The sequence below is a fragment of the Fomitopsis serialis genome (genome assembly GCF_022376445.1).
Source record: "Fomitopsis serialis strain Sig1Antser10 chromosome Unknown B0H18scaffold_85, whole genome shotgun sequence".
Lineage (NCBI taxonomy): Eukaryota > Fungi > Basidiomycota > Agaricomycetes > Polyporales > Fomitopsidaceae > Fomitopsis > Fomitopsis serialis.
Genome location: NW_025955045.1, coordinates 1 through 15,103, shown reverse-complemented (window position 1 = coordinate 15,103; position 15,103 = coordinate 1). Strand labels below are relative to the sequence as shown.

The 15,103-nt window shown below is 50.7% G+C and overlaps 2 protein-coding genes across 2 annotated transcripts; one reads left to right on the top strand and one right to left on the bottom strand.

The window, feature by feature from the left end:
- Positions 1-2,429: 2,429 nt before the first annotated feature.
- Positions 2,430-2,822, bottom strand: B0H18DRAFT_882531 (uncharacterized protein; the record flags this gene model as incomplete). Its single annotated transcript, XM_048040912.1, has 1 exon — positions 2,430-2,822. A coding segment is annotated over one exon (393 nt), but the record flags the coding sequence as incomplete, so codon positions are not given.
- A 1,296-nt stretch (positions 2,823-4,118) lies between these two features.
- B0H18DRAFT_957781 (uncharacterized protein) lies at positions 4,119-5,589 on the top strand (the record flags this gene model as incomplete). The annotated part of the gene is made up of 9 exons (XM_048042613.1): positions 4,119-4,232; positions 4,381-4,474; positions 4,562-4,669; positions 4,813-4,876; positions 4,954-4,993; positions 5,020-5,042; positions 5,136-5,205; positions 5,311-5,373; positions 5,434-5,589. 9 exons carry the CDS (start codon positions 4,119-4,121, stop codon positions 5,587-5,589), a joined length of 732 nt encoding a protein of 243 aa, XP_047889111.1.
- Between the last annotated feature and the right edge of the window lie 9,514 nt (positions 5,590-15,103).

Below are 15,103 nucleotides of genomic sequence, written 5' to 3'. Positions count from 1 at the left end.
GGTAATTCCTCCGGTTCAGGTGTTTGAGATCTCGACTCAGGGAGCAAGATTAGATGTTCAGGTTTTGCAGGTGAATCCAAAAATTCATTGGCAAATAGAAAATTGTCTTGCCAAGCTTCGACAGTGATACCAGCTTTAAAGCCTCAAGGAAAATCACCAGATGGTGTGTGGTAACAGTTTGGACAATGAGTGTTGTCACAGTTCCACCAGGTTTGATTGTCGTCTCTATAATGAGTGTCGCAAACCTCCTCATAGTCGTATAGATGGTAGTGGTTTGAACAATTGTATGAGTCGTCTGACTCTTCGCCTGAAGAGACCTGAGTCTCTGCAAATGTCTCCTCTTGAGATGTTGCCACAGTTGTGATGCTTCACTGAAAAATATTCCAGGAACAAAGATAAAATTTGTGACACAACTACAAATACTTGTCTACCCAAGCCAAGTGATTGCCCTTGTGCAAGTCCCCAACTTCCTTAGTAACCTTAGAAAGGTTCCTTCTAAGCTCCTTGAAGGAGATCTTCCCAATCAGCTCGCAGACAAGCTTGACGTCGTTGAGCGCATTGTGCAACCACAAAAGACCCTCTGTCTCAAAATGAGAACAGACCCAATTGAACCGACATCCAAAAGTGTTGAGGTTGTCAGTGAGCGACCAGCGAACGGTGTTGCGCAGCTTGTGGGTGAAGAGAGGGTGAAGGCACTTCTGAACGGCGAAGAGACACTTTGTGAGGATGGCGGCCTTCTCCGTCTGAGACTTCTTCTTGAAGTCAGTGTCAAACAGCTTAAGGGCGGTGGTAGGAAGGGGAAGAGGTACACCTTTGATGCGTGCGATAAGGGAAGCCTTGGCAGCTTCTTTGGCAGCGGTTTCAGCGGCAAGCGTAGCAGCGTACTCCGCATGTTGAGCTTCAAGGAGTGCCGTAGAGTTGTCTGCCTTCAACTGGAGCTCCTCAAGCTGCTGCTCAAGGGTCTTGCGACAGGACACCTTCGGGGGATGAGAGGTGTCAGGCCGACGATAGGTGGGACAGCGAGGGCGTGGGGTAGGAGTGAGGATGATATCGATCTGGCGATCAATGGGTAGATGACCGTATACACACGCTGATGACGCTCAGCAACAGCACTAGTGTTGGTGTTGCCTACATCGTATCTCTCACGACAAGACAGTGGAAAAACTTCGTAATTGCTCTTGCGAGCTACCCTGGAAATGCGCTTGGACAAGGCTTTGGGCACTTGTCACAGAGCGGCTAAACAGTAGTCCAAATAAGGACAAAATATGCCAACTCACTCTTTCAAGAGTTGGGCTTTGGTTGCGCAAAAGGTACAGGTGATATAAATGATCAACGCACGGGGCTCATAACCTGTTGAAGTGAAAGAGATTTAGAAGGGCTGTAAAGCCAGTGGAAGTGAAGGACTAGTAGATGGAGTGAACAGACCTATCTCAGAGGGAAGTCTCTGATGCTAGGCAGGCAGAAGAGAAGAGAGATCGTTATCCATTAGGGGGAATCACCCCAGTATTTATACATGTCTGGGACTGATCACATGCTACATCAGTAAGCAGATCAGTAATCACTAAGTCCGAGTTTTAGGGAAATGAGTAAGCCTTAACTCCAGAGATAGGGATATGCATAAGCATCCATGTGATCAAGGAATGTACTGGAAGGTCATGGAACATGCCGGAAGGGAGTGGAATGATCCAGAATAAGTCTGGAACAGTGTAGATCGGTCTGGAGCGAGTCACAAGATGAGTCCAGACAGAGTCCGTCAAAAGAATGTATATAATACTACATCGCAGAACACAAGTCCATATATGTATGTAACTGATAAGATAAGATAACACTGGAAAGTCGGAAGTTCAACACAGTCTCCGTGGCTACGACGGCATCGAGGAGGGATGAGCACTTACATGGATGTCACAGCATGATGTGTGTGACTGTTGCACGTTGCGTGTTGCACGCAACACCCCTCCCAGTCGATCAGACGTTCTCCCCACTCCCGACCTAAGGGGCCACTCAATTCTAAAGGGGGGATTTTTTTTTTGGAGGGCTTGAAGTGGGTGGCCGCAACTAACAATTGGTTAGCCTGGGTGCCCAGCCAGCTAGCGGGTTCCCCCGCAGATGCATCCAGGGAGAAAATGTGTTTATGCATGGTCAATTTCTCGACCAGTGTGGGACTCGTTACCTTGCACGTTGTCGGTGCATAGGCTAATACCCACTAAAACCTGGGGCCATTGTATCCAACCTTGTGGCAAGGCTGTCTCGTCACGTAGTGCACCGCCCCATGTGTTTAGCACTTTATTCTGGGGTATGGCGGATTGGCCAAACCGTTGGTGAGTCATTGTTATTTCCTTGTGTAGTCTCTTGTTTAATACATAGTTCCATTGGTTCATGATTTCTTTCTCGGAGTGTTCCCAGTCTGTGTCTTCCCCATGTCTGATTACTCATTTGCAGCGTAATTTCCAGATGAGGAAGGCTGCTTCCAGGATCAAGATGTGCCATAACCTTGTGGCTCCGTGTCTGGGAGTTGTAGAGTTGGGGTTTGTCCAGGTCTTCAGTCCTGCTCCCAGGACATCCAGGAGTGTTAGTTCCTCAGGCCAGGGTAAGTCTTTCCTTTTCCAAAAGTTCTTGGTTGTGCTCCATACAATGTTTTGGCCTATCGCTCCACAATTGGAGAGGATGTGGTCTATTGATTCCATTGTTTTGCAGTGAGGGCATTTGGATCGGTCTTCGTATCCTGGTATCTTTGCCCAGAGTTTTCCGCAGCACAGGGCACCATGCATCAGTTTCCACATGAAGTCAGACACTGTGTGTCTTATGTATAATGTCGGTATGCCGGATCAACAGCCATATCTGTGGGTGAGGGTGTTTCCAGTCAGTTCTCTTTGATGTGTTTGATCATGCTGGAGATTACTTACTGTCTCTGTCAAGCATTGCTGGTTTAGTTTGTGAGATGCTCAGATTCCTCAGTACACTATTCATTGTGTTAGGCACACCAGTCTGACCCCCATGAGCGAGAAGAGGGGGTCTGGAATGAATTTGATTTTGTGTACTGCGTGCTGGGGTCTTGGATCTTCCAGCTGAGCTTCTCTGGCTTTATTTATGTTTTCCCAGTCAGTTTTGCGGGATGCTGTTATGATCCCTGAGGTACGAATGAATCAGTCTTATGACTGGAGAGAATGTAACACTTAGCATGGAGCTCAATGTGGCAGGTTTTTACCACAGTGCATGTGACTGTTTGAGTGCCAGATAAGCAGAGATAAGGAACACTTACTATGCCATCATTAGCTGAGTTTCAAATTTCAGACACCCAGACAACATGACTTGCATCAACACACCCAAACAAATGCTGTGGCTGACAATTCCCTATGGATTGGGGGCTCCGGTAACATCTAGCATCAAAAGTGGTGAACATGGCATGTGACCTGACCAGTGGCACTGGGCTCAATTATAATCAATCACTTTTTGCAACAGTAAGCACCCACAAATAGATATGACAAGTATATAGTCAACTTGTAGCCCTTGTTTCATAGAGTCTACAGTAATTTTGTTGTGCCCCAATAGTGGCTAGTTAGGCCAGAAAATACAAAATACAAAAGAAAACACAAGTGACTTTGCAGAATTTAAACTGCTCATTTTTTACCCTAGATATGGAGTACATGACCCATACATGTGTGTCAGACATCATGAAAATGCTTTATGGTGCCACAACAGAGTAAGAAGAGCTAATTTGATGCTTGGACATGGTATTATAGCTTACCTTCCATATATGGCAACATGTTGTAAAAATCACAGGCCTCATCAACATGCCATAGTACTCTAGGAATATCTTCTCATTTATCTGCAATTTATGAAGCACTAGATATCCACTTCATTGAGAATTACTGGATTTGGAAGGTTATTCACCATTTAGGGCAATGTGAGCTTTTGTGATACTTCCTGTGCAAAAGCCCTCCCACAACTTGCCTGGAATGTGTATTTTCCTGGATAACATCAGTTACAGATCACTGAGTATGTACACATATCTCTGTTGCACCAAAAAAGGCACAATGGCCACTGTGTCTAGGAAACACCACTGCGAGTGCTGCGACCCGCACATCATGGATCATGTGACTGCAAAAAAGTGGTAAAAAATGCGCGGAATATTCATTCTGAGGACAAAACCTACTGTTTTGGGCCCAGAAAAATTTTATAAATTCCCAATAAAATGCAGGAACCTCAGTACAGCTATCCTAGTGGATTTCAAAGTCAGTTGGCACCAACATCATTCCAATTGAGGGTGCCACAAGGGTGCCAGTCAGCTTTCAAGATACAAAAGTAACAGTACTGCATTGGGTGTTACCTATAGCCACTCTATGATACCTTGGAGTGATTTGCTTAAAATTGAGAGCATAGGTTGACCACAAGGATGGTAGCCAGGAAGTTGGAGGGGCTGACTATGTGCAGTGGGGCATCAAGTGGTACCATTTTTATGGTGAGGATGGCTGTGGTGAGTTCTCCAGTGTGGTTCTGTGGTGTGTTGTGTTTTGGAGGGGCTGTGGCGACTAGCGTTTGTGGTTTGGGTCCGAGGATGTAGACACTACCACATGGGGGGGAGTCTTGCTCACGGTGCGAGCTGTTGCCTTTGAGGTCGTAGATGTCCGCAACATATGCGGTTGTGGATTTGTCATGCACTACGCCGCCGGTACGTGCTTGTATAGCAGGTGGTCTGTCGTGAGCGGCCGGGTTGACAAAGGCTCTAAAGGCTTCTGATATTTCTCCTCTTTTGGTGACCGAGGGGTTGAAGCACACCATCTTTTCTGCTCCATGTGCTTTGATGTTGTCTAGGTGTCTGTGTTCTCTTGACGTGTTCCACCTGCTCTGAGCTGCCCCCACCTGCCACATTGGTTCTGTCAGCATCTTTTCACTGTGTTTTGTTGCTTGAGACACCATCTTAGCTCACTAACGCGCTATGACCATAAGCCTTAGTGCACTAATGCCACTCCCACATCTCATTAACGCACTGATTGTAAGCCACACATGTTAGTGTGTTAGCACATTGGCTGTCAGGCTGTCTTGTAAGTGGAACAGTGCCACCCTAGCTTGCTATCTCACACTAAGTCCCTTCATTACCTTTGTTCCTTCTGATGATTGCTTGTGTCGACTGCTAGTGGCCTCATATACACATTCCAAGTTGGCAGCCATGGAGAAGTTACCACTTCCGGTGTGAGTTTCCCAGAGGTAAGCAGAGGGACTTGCTTGATCGCCGTATGGACAACAGAAGCAAATCCTGGGTCAGAGGTGGGCATTTGAGCGGCTATATGCGGATGGATATCAGTGTTGGAGGTATCTGAAGAGGAAGCTTCCAAGATCTGGGGTGTACCTGACCAGCTGGATGTTGGCGAGGGTGTAAGTGGCGAGAGGGGTGACAAGCGCTCAAGAGACTGAGAATGTGAGTCAGGCGGAGAGGGTGTCAAGCGGGGATTTGGTTGTAGATTGGTTGTCACCCGAGAGGCAGCAGCAGAGATGGAGCGAGTGACAACCACAGTGGGCAAAGAGGACAAAGGTGAGGAGGTGACGGTCAATGGTCAAGATCTGGCAGCTGCTCTAGCGCACGTGGGGTGACAAACGAAGGTTCCAGTGAACTGCTCTAGTGTGCACGGAGCTTCCAGGGATCCTACAACCACTCTGGCTGATGAGGGTAGCCAAAGAGAGAGAAAGGTACAGTGTCCCTGCGACTCGCACGCAAGGAAGGTAGACACAAGGTTCAATGTTCACAAAAAAGGTGTAAGCCTGGCGTACCACACACCGGGAATCACTCAAAGCGAGAACAGAAACCTGTTGTCTTCATGGCGCAACAGTAGAACTCTGTAAGTAGATGAGACTATCAAATATAGTGAATGCTTACCTTTGTTGCACAACAGTAGAACTGAAGAGCAACAAAGGACAAAACTGAACATATGAGGGGAGGGTTGGCTTAGGTAATGTGAAGTACATGAAGTGTCTGGAACTGGGCGAGAGCATGGTTACATACTCTCTGACTTCCGTCAGCTACCTGACAGCCTTGAGTCTATGGGTTGAGCACCAATTCACAACATCATGGTTGACCAGTGTCGCACACACAGCACCCTCGTTGGGTTGCTCAGAAGCCTACTTGAATGTGTCAATACTGACCGCAGCTTTGACACCAGTCTGTCTGTTCATAGGGGTAGGGGTGGTGGTCATGGATGTGGGAGCCAGGGACATAGGCACAAAGGATGTAGCAGCCACCACTAGTTAGCTCAACATAGTCTTGTACTAGCCTAGCCATCCTACCAATGTAGTGACATCTCTAACATGCGTGACTTCACTCCTAAGGCCTCGAACACGGACACTTGAGCTTTGAACATCGCACACTTGCTTCAAACAGATGAGCAGCACATTGAACGTGCTGACTTTAACGGGTTGATGTATTGACCGTGCATTGACCGTGAATCATGTTTTCGGAGTGTAGGTGAGCTAGGGGCTCATCAACGTACCCACAGAACCTGAGCCCATGTCTGCCAGTGGTTTCAATGGTGAGTTCAGCTCTGTCCCTACCACCACAATTATGATGTTGATCAACTGTCAACTTTGACACATGAAGCTGAATGTTGTGGACAGCCTGCAGTTCATGAGGAGTCTGCAGTTCATGACTGGGATCAACCTTTGGGCCATGAGGAGCTGGGAGTTCATGAAGAGCTGGCAAACTTTTGCAAGCAGGCTGTGGTTTGTGAGCTGCAAGCAGGCTGTGGTTTGTGAGCTGTTAAACCTTGAAAAAATGTTCATCCTGATGCTTTATGAGATTTGCAGGAGCCAGAAAGAGCCAAAGAGGCACCTCACCCTGGGAGTCTAGAGGATGTGCATGCCAGCAGAGGTGGAAGATGTGAATGAACTGGCCAAACCCCATCACACACCTTCTGACACTGGAGAAGATGTCGAAGTGTTCAAGCTCCCAGATGCAGTGCATCTGAAAGAGCCTACTGAGTGGGAAATCATGTTTCAAACGGTCCACCCGGAGTGCATTTGGGCTCAGCCGGAGCACTCCGGGTCTACCATTCCAAGTGACCGCTGCTAGCGATGAACCGGCTGGAGGGAGGGTGGTGGTTAGGAATGGTCTGGCCAGAGTTTTGAGTAACGTTCTGGCCGGACCTCTGGCCAATGTCCCAGCTGGAGGCCTCGAAAAATATGGGTTTCATATGGTCTGGCCGGACAGATACCCAATGTCCCGGCCGGAGCTCTGGTCAACGGTCCAGCTGGAGGCCTCGAAAAATTTAGGCTTCCTACGCCGTAGTCCAGCCGGACAGATACCCAATGTTCCGGCCAGATCTTTGATCAATGTTCCAGCTGGAGGCCTTGAGAATTTGGGCTCTCAACGGTCCAGCCGGAGCACTCAGCAATGATCCGGCTGGAGGTCTCCAAAAATTTGGGTTCTCAATGTTCTGGCCAGGACCGGGGTTTGTTTCTAACCTTCCCGCTGGACCCCAGATGAAATGAGATGGTCCGGCTGGGCAAAATTCCAGCTTCCAAACATCCACCCGGAAGCCTTGCAGAATCTGGGCTGTAAGCGGTCCAGCCGGGCTGGTTTGTAATCATCAAGCCAGCCGGACCCCAGATGAACAGACCAGCCAGGCTTCTCCCAAACCAGCCAGACCCCTCAGAATTGATACACCAGCAATATAAGAACAAGAATTGTTAACCACCACCAAGCTCAGCAGGAAAATGACCAAGGTTGTAACAATCATTCAGCTTCAAAGAATAAGACTATCCCTGTTGGGGATGTAGTCTGTGCATTGAAATAGCACATTCTAGATGGTCAAACATTGTGGGAAAAGAAAACTGGCTTCAGGAGTTGAATAGTATGTTCTCAGAGAAGCCTGTGAGCATATTTTGTTTTGTATTCTCTGACCTAACTAGGCATCTCTGTACACTAGGGAACATATACTGTACTCTGTGAATGAAGGGCTACCAGATGATACCAAATTTCCTTATACTTCCCTAAACCCAAGCCAAGTGATGTCTCGCCAGCCTAGATGAGAAGAAGGGTTGTGGCAAGGTGCAGTTACCAGCTTGAGATCTCAAAGGCATGACCCCCAAGCCACATGCCTTGAGGAAACATTCACATACAGCGAGAGTTATGGCAAGCTGAGTTAGCTGGTGGGTTGAACTAGGCTTGTTCATCTAAATGTGTATATGAATTGCCTGGGATGCTGTCACACAGTGACAAAGCAACACAGATACTACTCCCACTCTGCACGTCAACCTATGCTTGTCATCGGTAAACATTGATCTGTGACACAGAGGGGCTTGCCACAAAGGAAGGACCATGCTACTCACATGAGGCCAGCATATGTCATAGCTTGGTGGAGTTGGTTACTATGTGCTGAGACGGGTGTCTATGATGGATGTTGCAGAGCCTGTGATTAGGTTCAATGAGCAGTGCATGGAAACTGAAGTTCTCTTCCCCAGAGAACAGCATACAGCACGGATTATAATGATTTTATTGGTATTTCACAGGCAGTGAGCAGTATCACACTCTATGCAGCAGCAAGTGGAAATAACGTTGTGGGGAAGCCCCACAGAGCAGGCCCAGAGCGAACAAATATCGGATATGGGATGACAGGAGAAGAACAGGCAACATTGTGTACGGATGGGACATCAAAGGGCGAGCTACCGAGGCAACAGTGTTAGGGACAGATAACCCATTATCTGGCCTCTAGATTATATTATGAACTGATTGATAGTGTACATCTCATCTTATCTCCATGTACCTAGCGATCTGACTTCCATTTCGGGAAGTAATCTACTCTTAAACCTGAACTACCACCTCATCCGCATGTGAATTTGCACTGTCCAAGTAAGTTCTCTGAGTCCTCGGCTAGGCTTGTCGCCCCGCCTAGGAACCATCCTCGGCTTAGGCTCGTCACCTTCGCTCAGGACTCCCCCTCGACCGGGCCCAACAGCCCAGTCTAGGACTCACCACTTGGCCCAGCTCATCGCTGGCAACCAAGGACCTCCTTGTGTGTGCTCCCTTATAGCACGGCTCGTTGCCCTGCTAACAACACTAGCAGGCGCTCCTCGCCCTGCTCACGACCTCAAGACACCCTTTCCCCCTCTGGTCGTGTCGCGACCACCAACTGTAGGTTCACGAGGCAGCCGGGCGGCCCCTGAATCTAGGGTTCCGAGCCCACTTGCCCTAACAAACAGAATTGGTACACAACACAATAGGGCAACCAGAGGCAGCCGTGGACGGCACCGGAGGGTACATGAATGAACTACTCCTCACGCACACTCTCGCCCTCATCCATCAAATCCGTCTCAGTCTCGGTTTGACACCCCCATCCTCAAAGTTGTCGCTAGTACGTGCCAGAGGGAACTGAAGGCGGCGCGTAATACCAGAATAGTCAGTGTCCGGAACGTACACGCCATGAGAAAGACAATTGTGCATGCTGGCAACACTGGACACCAGGCCGGAGAGAATACGGCGGGTGCATTGAGCCTCGGACTGGAAGGACTGGAAGGAGGCGGACACATCGCGCTGCATGCTAGTGTAATGCTGGAGCTGGGAAATGAGCACATTGAGGCTGTCGGAGGAAGCCCGGAGGGAAGAGAGCTGCATGGGCCTCTCGAGGTACCAGACTGGAAGCAACAGACAGCCCACGTCGACATCGGACTGTTCAACAGCAACACAGTTGGCAGACCAAGCAATAGTAGGGTACGGCTCGCCAACAAGGCTATGCTCGGACACAATGGTTGAGAACACCTGGTCAAGATAGTCAATCAGAGCCTGGACGTCTGAGAACCGGCGGATGAGGGGGAGGGACACGTCGCCATGCGCAGTAGCTCGCGCCCAGGAGTCGAAGAGCATGCGCTATGCACCGGAAGGAGAATATATGAGATGAATATCACCCATGATGATCCAGCGGGCGCCGTGGGCCCAGGCCAACCATTCGGTAGGACTGTCAGCAACAAGACATGGCTCGACGACTTGTTCATCCCGGAGGAGAGCGAGAAGACGGCAGAAGCAGGTGGAGTAGATGATGGCGGAGGGATTGGCTGGGGCATCGGAGGGCATGGCACTGGACGGGGAACGGTAAAGGAAGGACTGGAGGAGGCTTAAGAGGGAGCAGAGGGAACGGGAGAGCATGGGGAGAGGTGCCAGCAAGGCAGGGGCGTGGGAGAGTGAGCCGGAGGGAACATAAGGGAGCGAGCTGGGCACTGGATGGGGGAGTGACTACCTACCTACCACCTAGGAGTAGACTGCGAAGCTCAATTGCATCTCTGTGTTTTCTCTGTGTTCTCACTGTGTTTTACCTGTGTCTTACTGTGTTCACTGTGTTCACCTTCAACGAGCCCCATGTTTCACTCTGAGTTTCCTGAGTTTCACTGTGTTCACTCCAAGTTCCCCATGTTGCACGACGAGCCCACTGCCCCTCCATCTGTTCTGCAGTGTCCCTGTGAGTATCCACGCTCGTATGTCCCCTCTGGAGCTGTATCAACACATCCCCTTCCCCTCTGCTTGCCAACAGCCCCTGCCCATTGTTTCTACCGACACCCTCAATCCCTCCCGGTCTCATTCCGGGAGACTCGCAACCTACACAACAGTTGAAAATTGGAAATGTGTACTTGTTTGTTGCCTGCCTCCAAAGTATGCTCCCTTCCTTCACCCACAACTACACAGATGAGCAGAAGCACTACGTAGGGGTTCAAGGATACCAGATAATGCAGAAATGTCCAGAGGCAAGCAATACTCAGGGCACCAGCCTCATTGGTAAGCTCCATAATTGGTAGCTGCCTAAGTTGGTTGGGCTCTCACAGTTTCCTCTAGAATAGACCTGACATGTCCAGAACCAGTGTTGTGAAGATTTGAACAGACATCGACAACCTCTTGAGGAACCAGCTATGACTAAGCACACTAATGTATGCCCATAAAGTTCTGCCCAATATGTTTGCGTGGAAATGGGCAACACACCTTCACTATTAATGCTCACCAAGCAGTGATGGAGAGTGATGTCCGCGTCCCTGGGATGAATGTCCCCTTAGTTCCAACTTTCTGCAGGGCAGATGCTGCCAGTGTTTAGCTGCCTCCCTGGGCACTCACTGTGTGGTTATGACCAATGTTGCTGAGCGGCCTAATCGGGATGACATCCCAGCCCAATATGATATGCATTGTCCCCGTCCGTGGTTTTCAGCCGCGGGAACTGCCATGCCTCTTATACAGAGGACGGTGCTACTAATGCTGACTGTCACTTCTCATTGTACACGACATCCTCCCACACACACATGCTGCCAGCATCTGCATTGTTCCTCACTGATATCAAGGCATGGCTACACCAATGGAGCAGCCTGAAATGGCACAGGGTATGTGGCACAAAACCAGACATCTGATGCCCAGGGTTGACCATATCAGGGACCAATACCACTGCTGGGAGCTTCATCGCAACCTACACTACTGGCCACACCAATGAAGAATATCTGGACCTCCTTGAGACGTCAAACTTTCTAGGAAGCTTTAAGGATACGTCAGGAAGAAGCATGTTGATGAAAATGGAGTCAGAGGAAGAGCAGGCATGCCCCAAACTCCTTTGGAAGCTGCAATGCAATCATACACTTCTGAGCACTGTATCACCAGAAGTAGCAGGGTGGCTTTGGGCAAGGCACACGATGCAACTCTCTGTTGGTACAACAGGAATGATGGCCAGGTGCCCAAACAAGGCACATGTTGTCATTGTACGGGAGCTGCTATGCCACGCCTTCATCTGCCTGCATGCAGATTGTTCTGCCAGTGGGCTATTCAGCAACACACACGAGATTTGTTGGCTGCAGTGCGCCTCAGAGCGATTCCAAAGGCCTAAGTCGAGCTCTGTAAAGGCTTTTATATTCAGGAATCAAAGATACACACCTAAGTCGAGCTCTGTAAAGTCTTAGGGACTTAGAGCTCGACGAGGCGGACTGTCTACGGTGTGCGTTACGTAAGGCGACCATAACTGTACAGTAGAAACAGCCACAAAGTCAAAATCAACGAAGCAGTGAAAAAACCGGATGAGTGCAGGGGTTCAAATCCCTGAAAATGCAAACATTATGGAAAATGGTAGACTGAAGGGAATGACGTCGGAAAATGTACAGTATGCACGGTATAGTGATGGCGTCCATGTAGAATGAAGGAGAACACACCAGGACGCATTCCACGACTTGGACAGGGCAATGGAGCTCAGAATAATTCGCAGAAATGCGGAATAAATTCCGAGCTCAACACTCCCCCCTGACCTGTCAAGTCCCCAGCCCAAGCATCTTCACCATCTCCAGCACCTTCGGTTTAGCCAGCGACTTCGTCAGGATATCAGCAGGCATGTCAGAAGTGCGGAGGTGTATGATCTCAATTCGACCTTTGGCGACTTCGTCCCTGAGCCAGTAAAGCGCAAGTCGAGGTGCTTTATGTGTCCATGGTGCTCGGGATTTTTCGCAACAGAAAGCGCAGAGAGATTGTCGATTCGAAGCTTGGAGGCAAGGGAGACGTCGAAACCAAGCTCTGTGAGGAGATTGCGAAGCCAGAGGATTTCCTGGCCTGCTGAGACCGCTGCAACGAACTCTCCCTCCGTTGTAGAGAGCGCCACAATCGTCTGAAGACAACTGGACCACGAAATCCACCTGTACCATTTTAACGACGTATCCAGAGGTAGAGCGACCAGTGTCAGGGCAGCCAGCATGGTCAGCGTCGGTGTAGGAGGCGAAAATCTCGGAATCGGACGAAGGGGAATAGGTGAGCTTGTAGTCGAGGGTGCCCTTGATGTATCGGAAGAGGTGCTTGACCGCCTTCCAGTGCGTCATGCCAGGGTTCTTGTAAAACGCGCCAGGTTGCCCACAGTGCGTGCGATGTCTGGACGAGTTGCCACAGCAAGGTAGAAAAGCGAACCCACTGCCTGATCATATGGGATGTTCTGCATCTCCCTGACCTCGGACGACGTCTTGGGAGCCATGTCTGCGCTGAGACGAAGGCCAGGCTCCATCGGGGTGCCCACAGGGTCGCAGTTTGCGAAGCCATAGCGCTCCAGGACGTCGAGAGCGTACTGTTGCTGCGAAATCTAAAGCGAACCTTCGCTCTATCGCGCTCAATCTTGACTCCTAGGAGCCAGGACGTCGGCCCAAGGTCCCTGAGCTTGAAGTGCGTACGAAGGTCGTCCTTGACGAGCTGAATCACGGTTTTGACTTCGTTGCAATGGTGATATCGTCGACAAAGACAGGGATGATGATGCGCACTCCATCTCAAAGGTAGACCCAGACACTGTGCTCGCAATCAGCCGCGAAAATCCGAGTTTGGTGAGTACCTCGTGCAGCTTTCGTGCCAGCATCGTCCAGCCTGCTTCAGACCGTAGAGGGCCTTCAGAAGAGCCACACCCAGCTGCGAGTTTTCTGCTCAAAGCCCTCTGGCTGCTGCATGTACACCTCCTCCTTCAGCTCACCGTTGAGGTAGGCTGAGGAGATGTCCACAGACTCGAGCTGAGGTCCTCCAGGGCTGCAAGCGCAAGAATGGCTCGAATCGACGCCCACTTCGGCGTAGGAGCGAAGGTCTCGTTGTAGTCGAAGCCAGGACGCTGGGAGAAGCCTTTGGCAACAGGCGGCCCTTGTACCGCTCGATTGAGCCGTCAGCATTGCGCTTGACACGGAAAACCCACCGGGAACCAATGGCTTTGCGTCCAGGAGGCAGCTGAACGAGCTCAAAGGTCCCATTTTCACGAGGGACTGGCTCTCGTCCTGAGCAGCCTTGAGCCACTTCTCTCGCTCGTCTGGGGGTCCTTCATCGCATCTGCGAAGGTCCTAGGCTCGCCGAAGTGCTCCTGGTCCGCCTTGCACGCATTCTGAGCCACAGACTCGAACGCAAAATCAGGGCTTCGTCATAAGACAAGAATCCTCGCTTTCAGCGGAGTACACGTGCTCAACGCCTGCGATCATCGCGTCAAGCGAGCAGCCAAAGGCCTCCTCATGTCCATCTCCACGCAGGAAATCGAGTTCGTCGTCACTGGAGGTAGGAGAGGGTGGATGGACAGGCTCAGGAAGCGGAGCAGGGGCAGCAGGTGGACTCAGTGGCGCTTCAATGAGGGGATCAGGCGACGGAGAATTGCGCTGAGGCGTTTCGTCGTGTTGGCCAGGCTCGGGCGTCGAGGCAGGGGACTGAGAGTCAACTCTAAAACGCTGGGGCAAGAGATTTCGCCGCTGCAAGTCGTCGTCATTCAGGGAGCCTTGAAAACACGTAGAACGAGCTGGGAGTCGACGTGAAGGCGCAGGATATGGCCTGTATCCGTCATAGTTGTCGAGTTGACGACGAACTGCCGGACGCTGTGGGGCCGGCGGAGGCGCAGGAGGTGCAGGAGGGCTGGGCGAACGTGCCGGACGGTCAGGGGAATTCTCGCGGACGTCCTGGGGCGCAGGGAGCTGATTTTGCGGTGGAGGTGCAGGAGGTGCAGGATCATCAGAGTCGTCTCCCCCCTGATCATGCAGCTCTGGCGCATCAGGGACGTCTTCAGCGGGTTCGCCGTCGTCGTCCGCGGGTCCTGGGACGTCGACCTCGTCGAGAGGGAGGCCGAAAACATTTATGAAGGGCGAATTTCCAGGGAAACAGTGTTCGTCAAAGACAGCATGCGATGAAATGATGAATTTCTTCGCAGCAGGGTCCCAGAATCGCCAGGCCTTGGTGCCCTCAGGATAGCCGACGAAAATGCACTTTCTCGTGTGTGGCTGCATCGCCTTGCGGTCCTTCTTCCGTACCAACACATAGGCAAGGCAGCCAAAATGCGGAAGTAGGAGACATCTGGCTTGCGCCCATCGCCTTTCCAGGCAGCCAGGGCACAGCACCTCACAGGGACGACGTAGGCGTGCGGTTCCTCGTGTGGACAAAGGTAGAGACGGCATGGCCCCAAACGACGGAGGGAGCTTCGACTGAGCAAGGAGGGCAGTCCACCCTCAGCAATCGTCCTATTAGCTCGCTCTGCAACCATTCTGGTGGGGTTCGTCTGGTTCAGTGTGCTGACGCTGGATCCATGCTGAGCGCAAAATCGACGAACTGCTTGCCCATGTACTCCCCACCCTTGTCGTCACGCGTAGCCTTCAGGACGAGGCCTAGGGC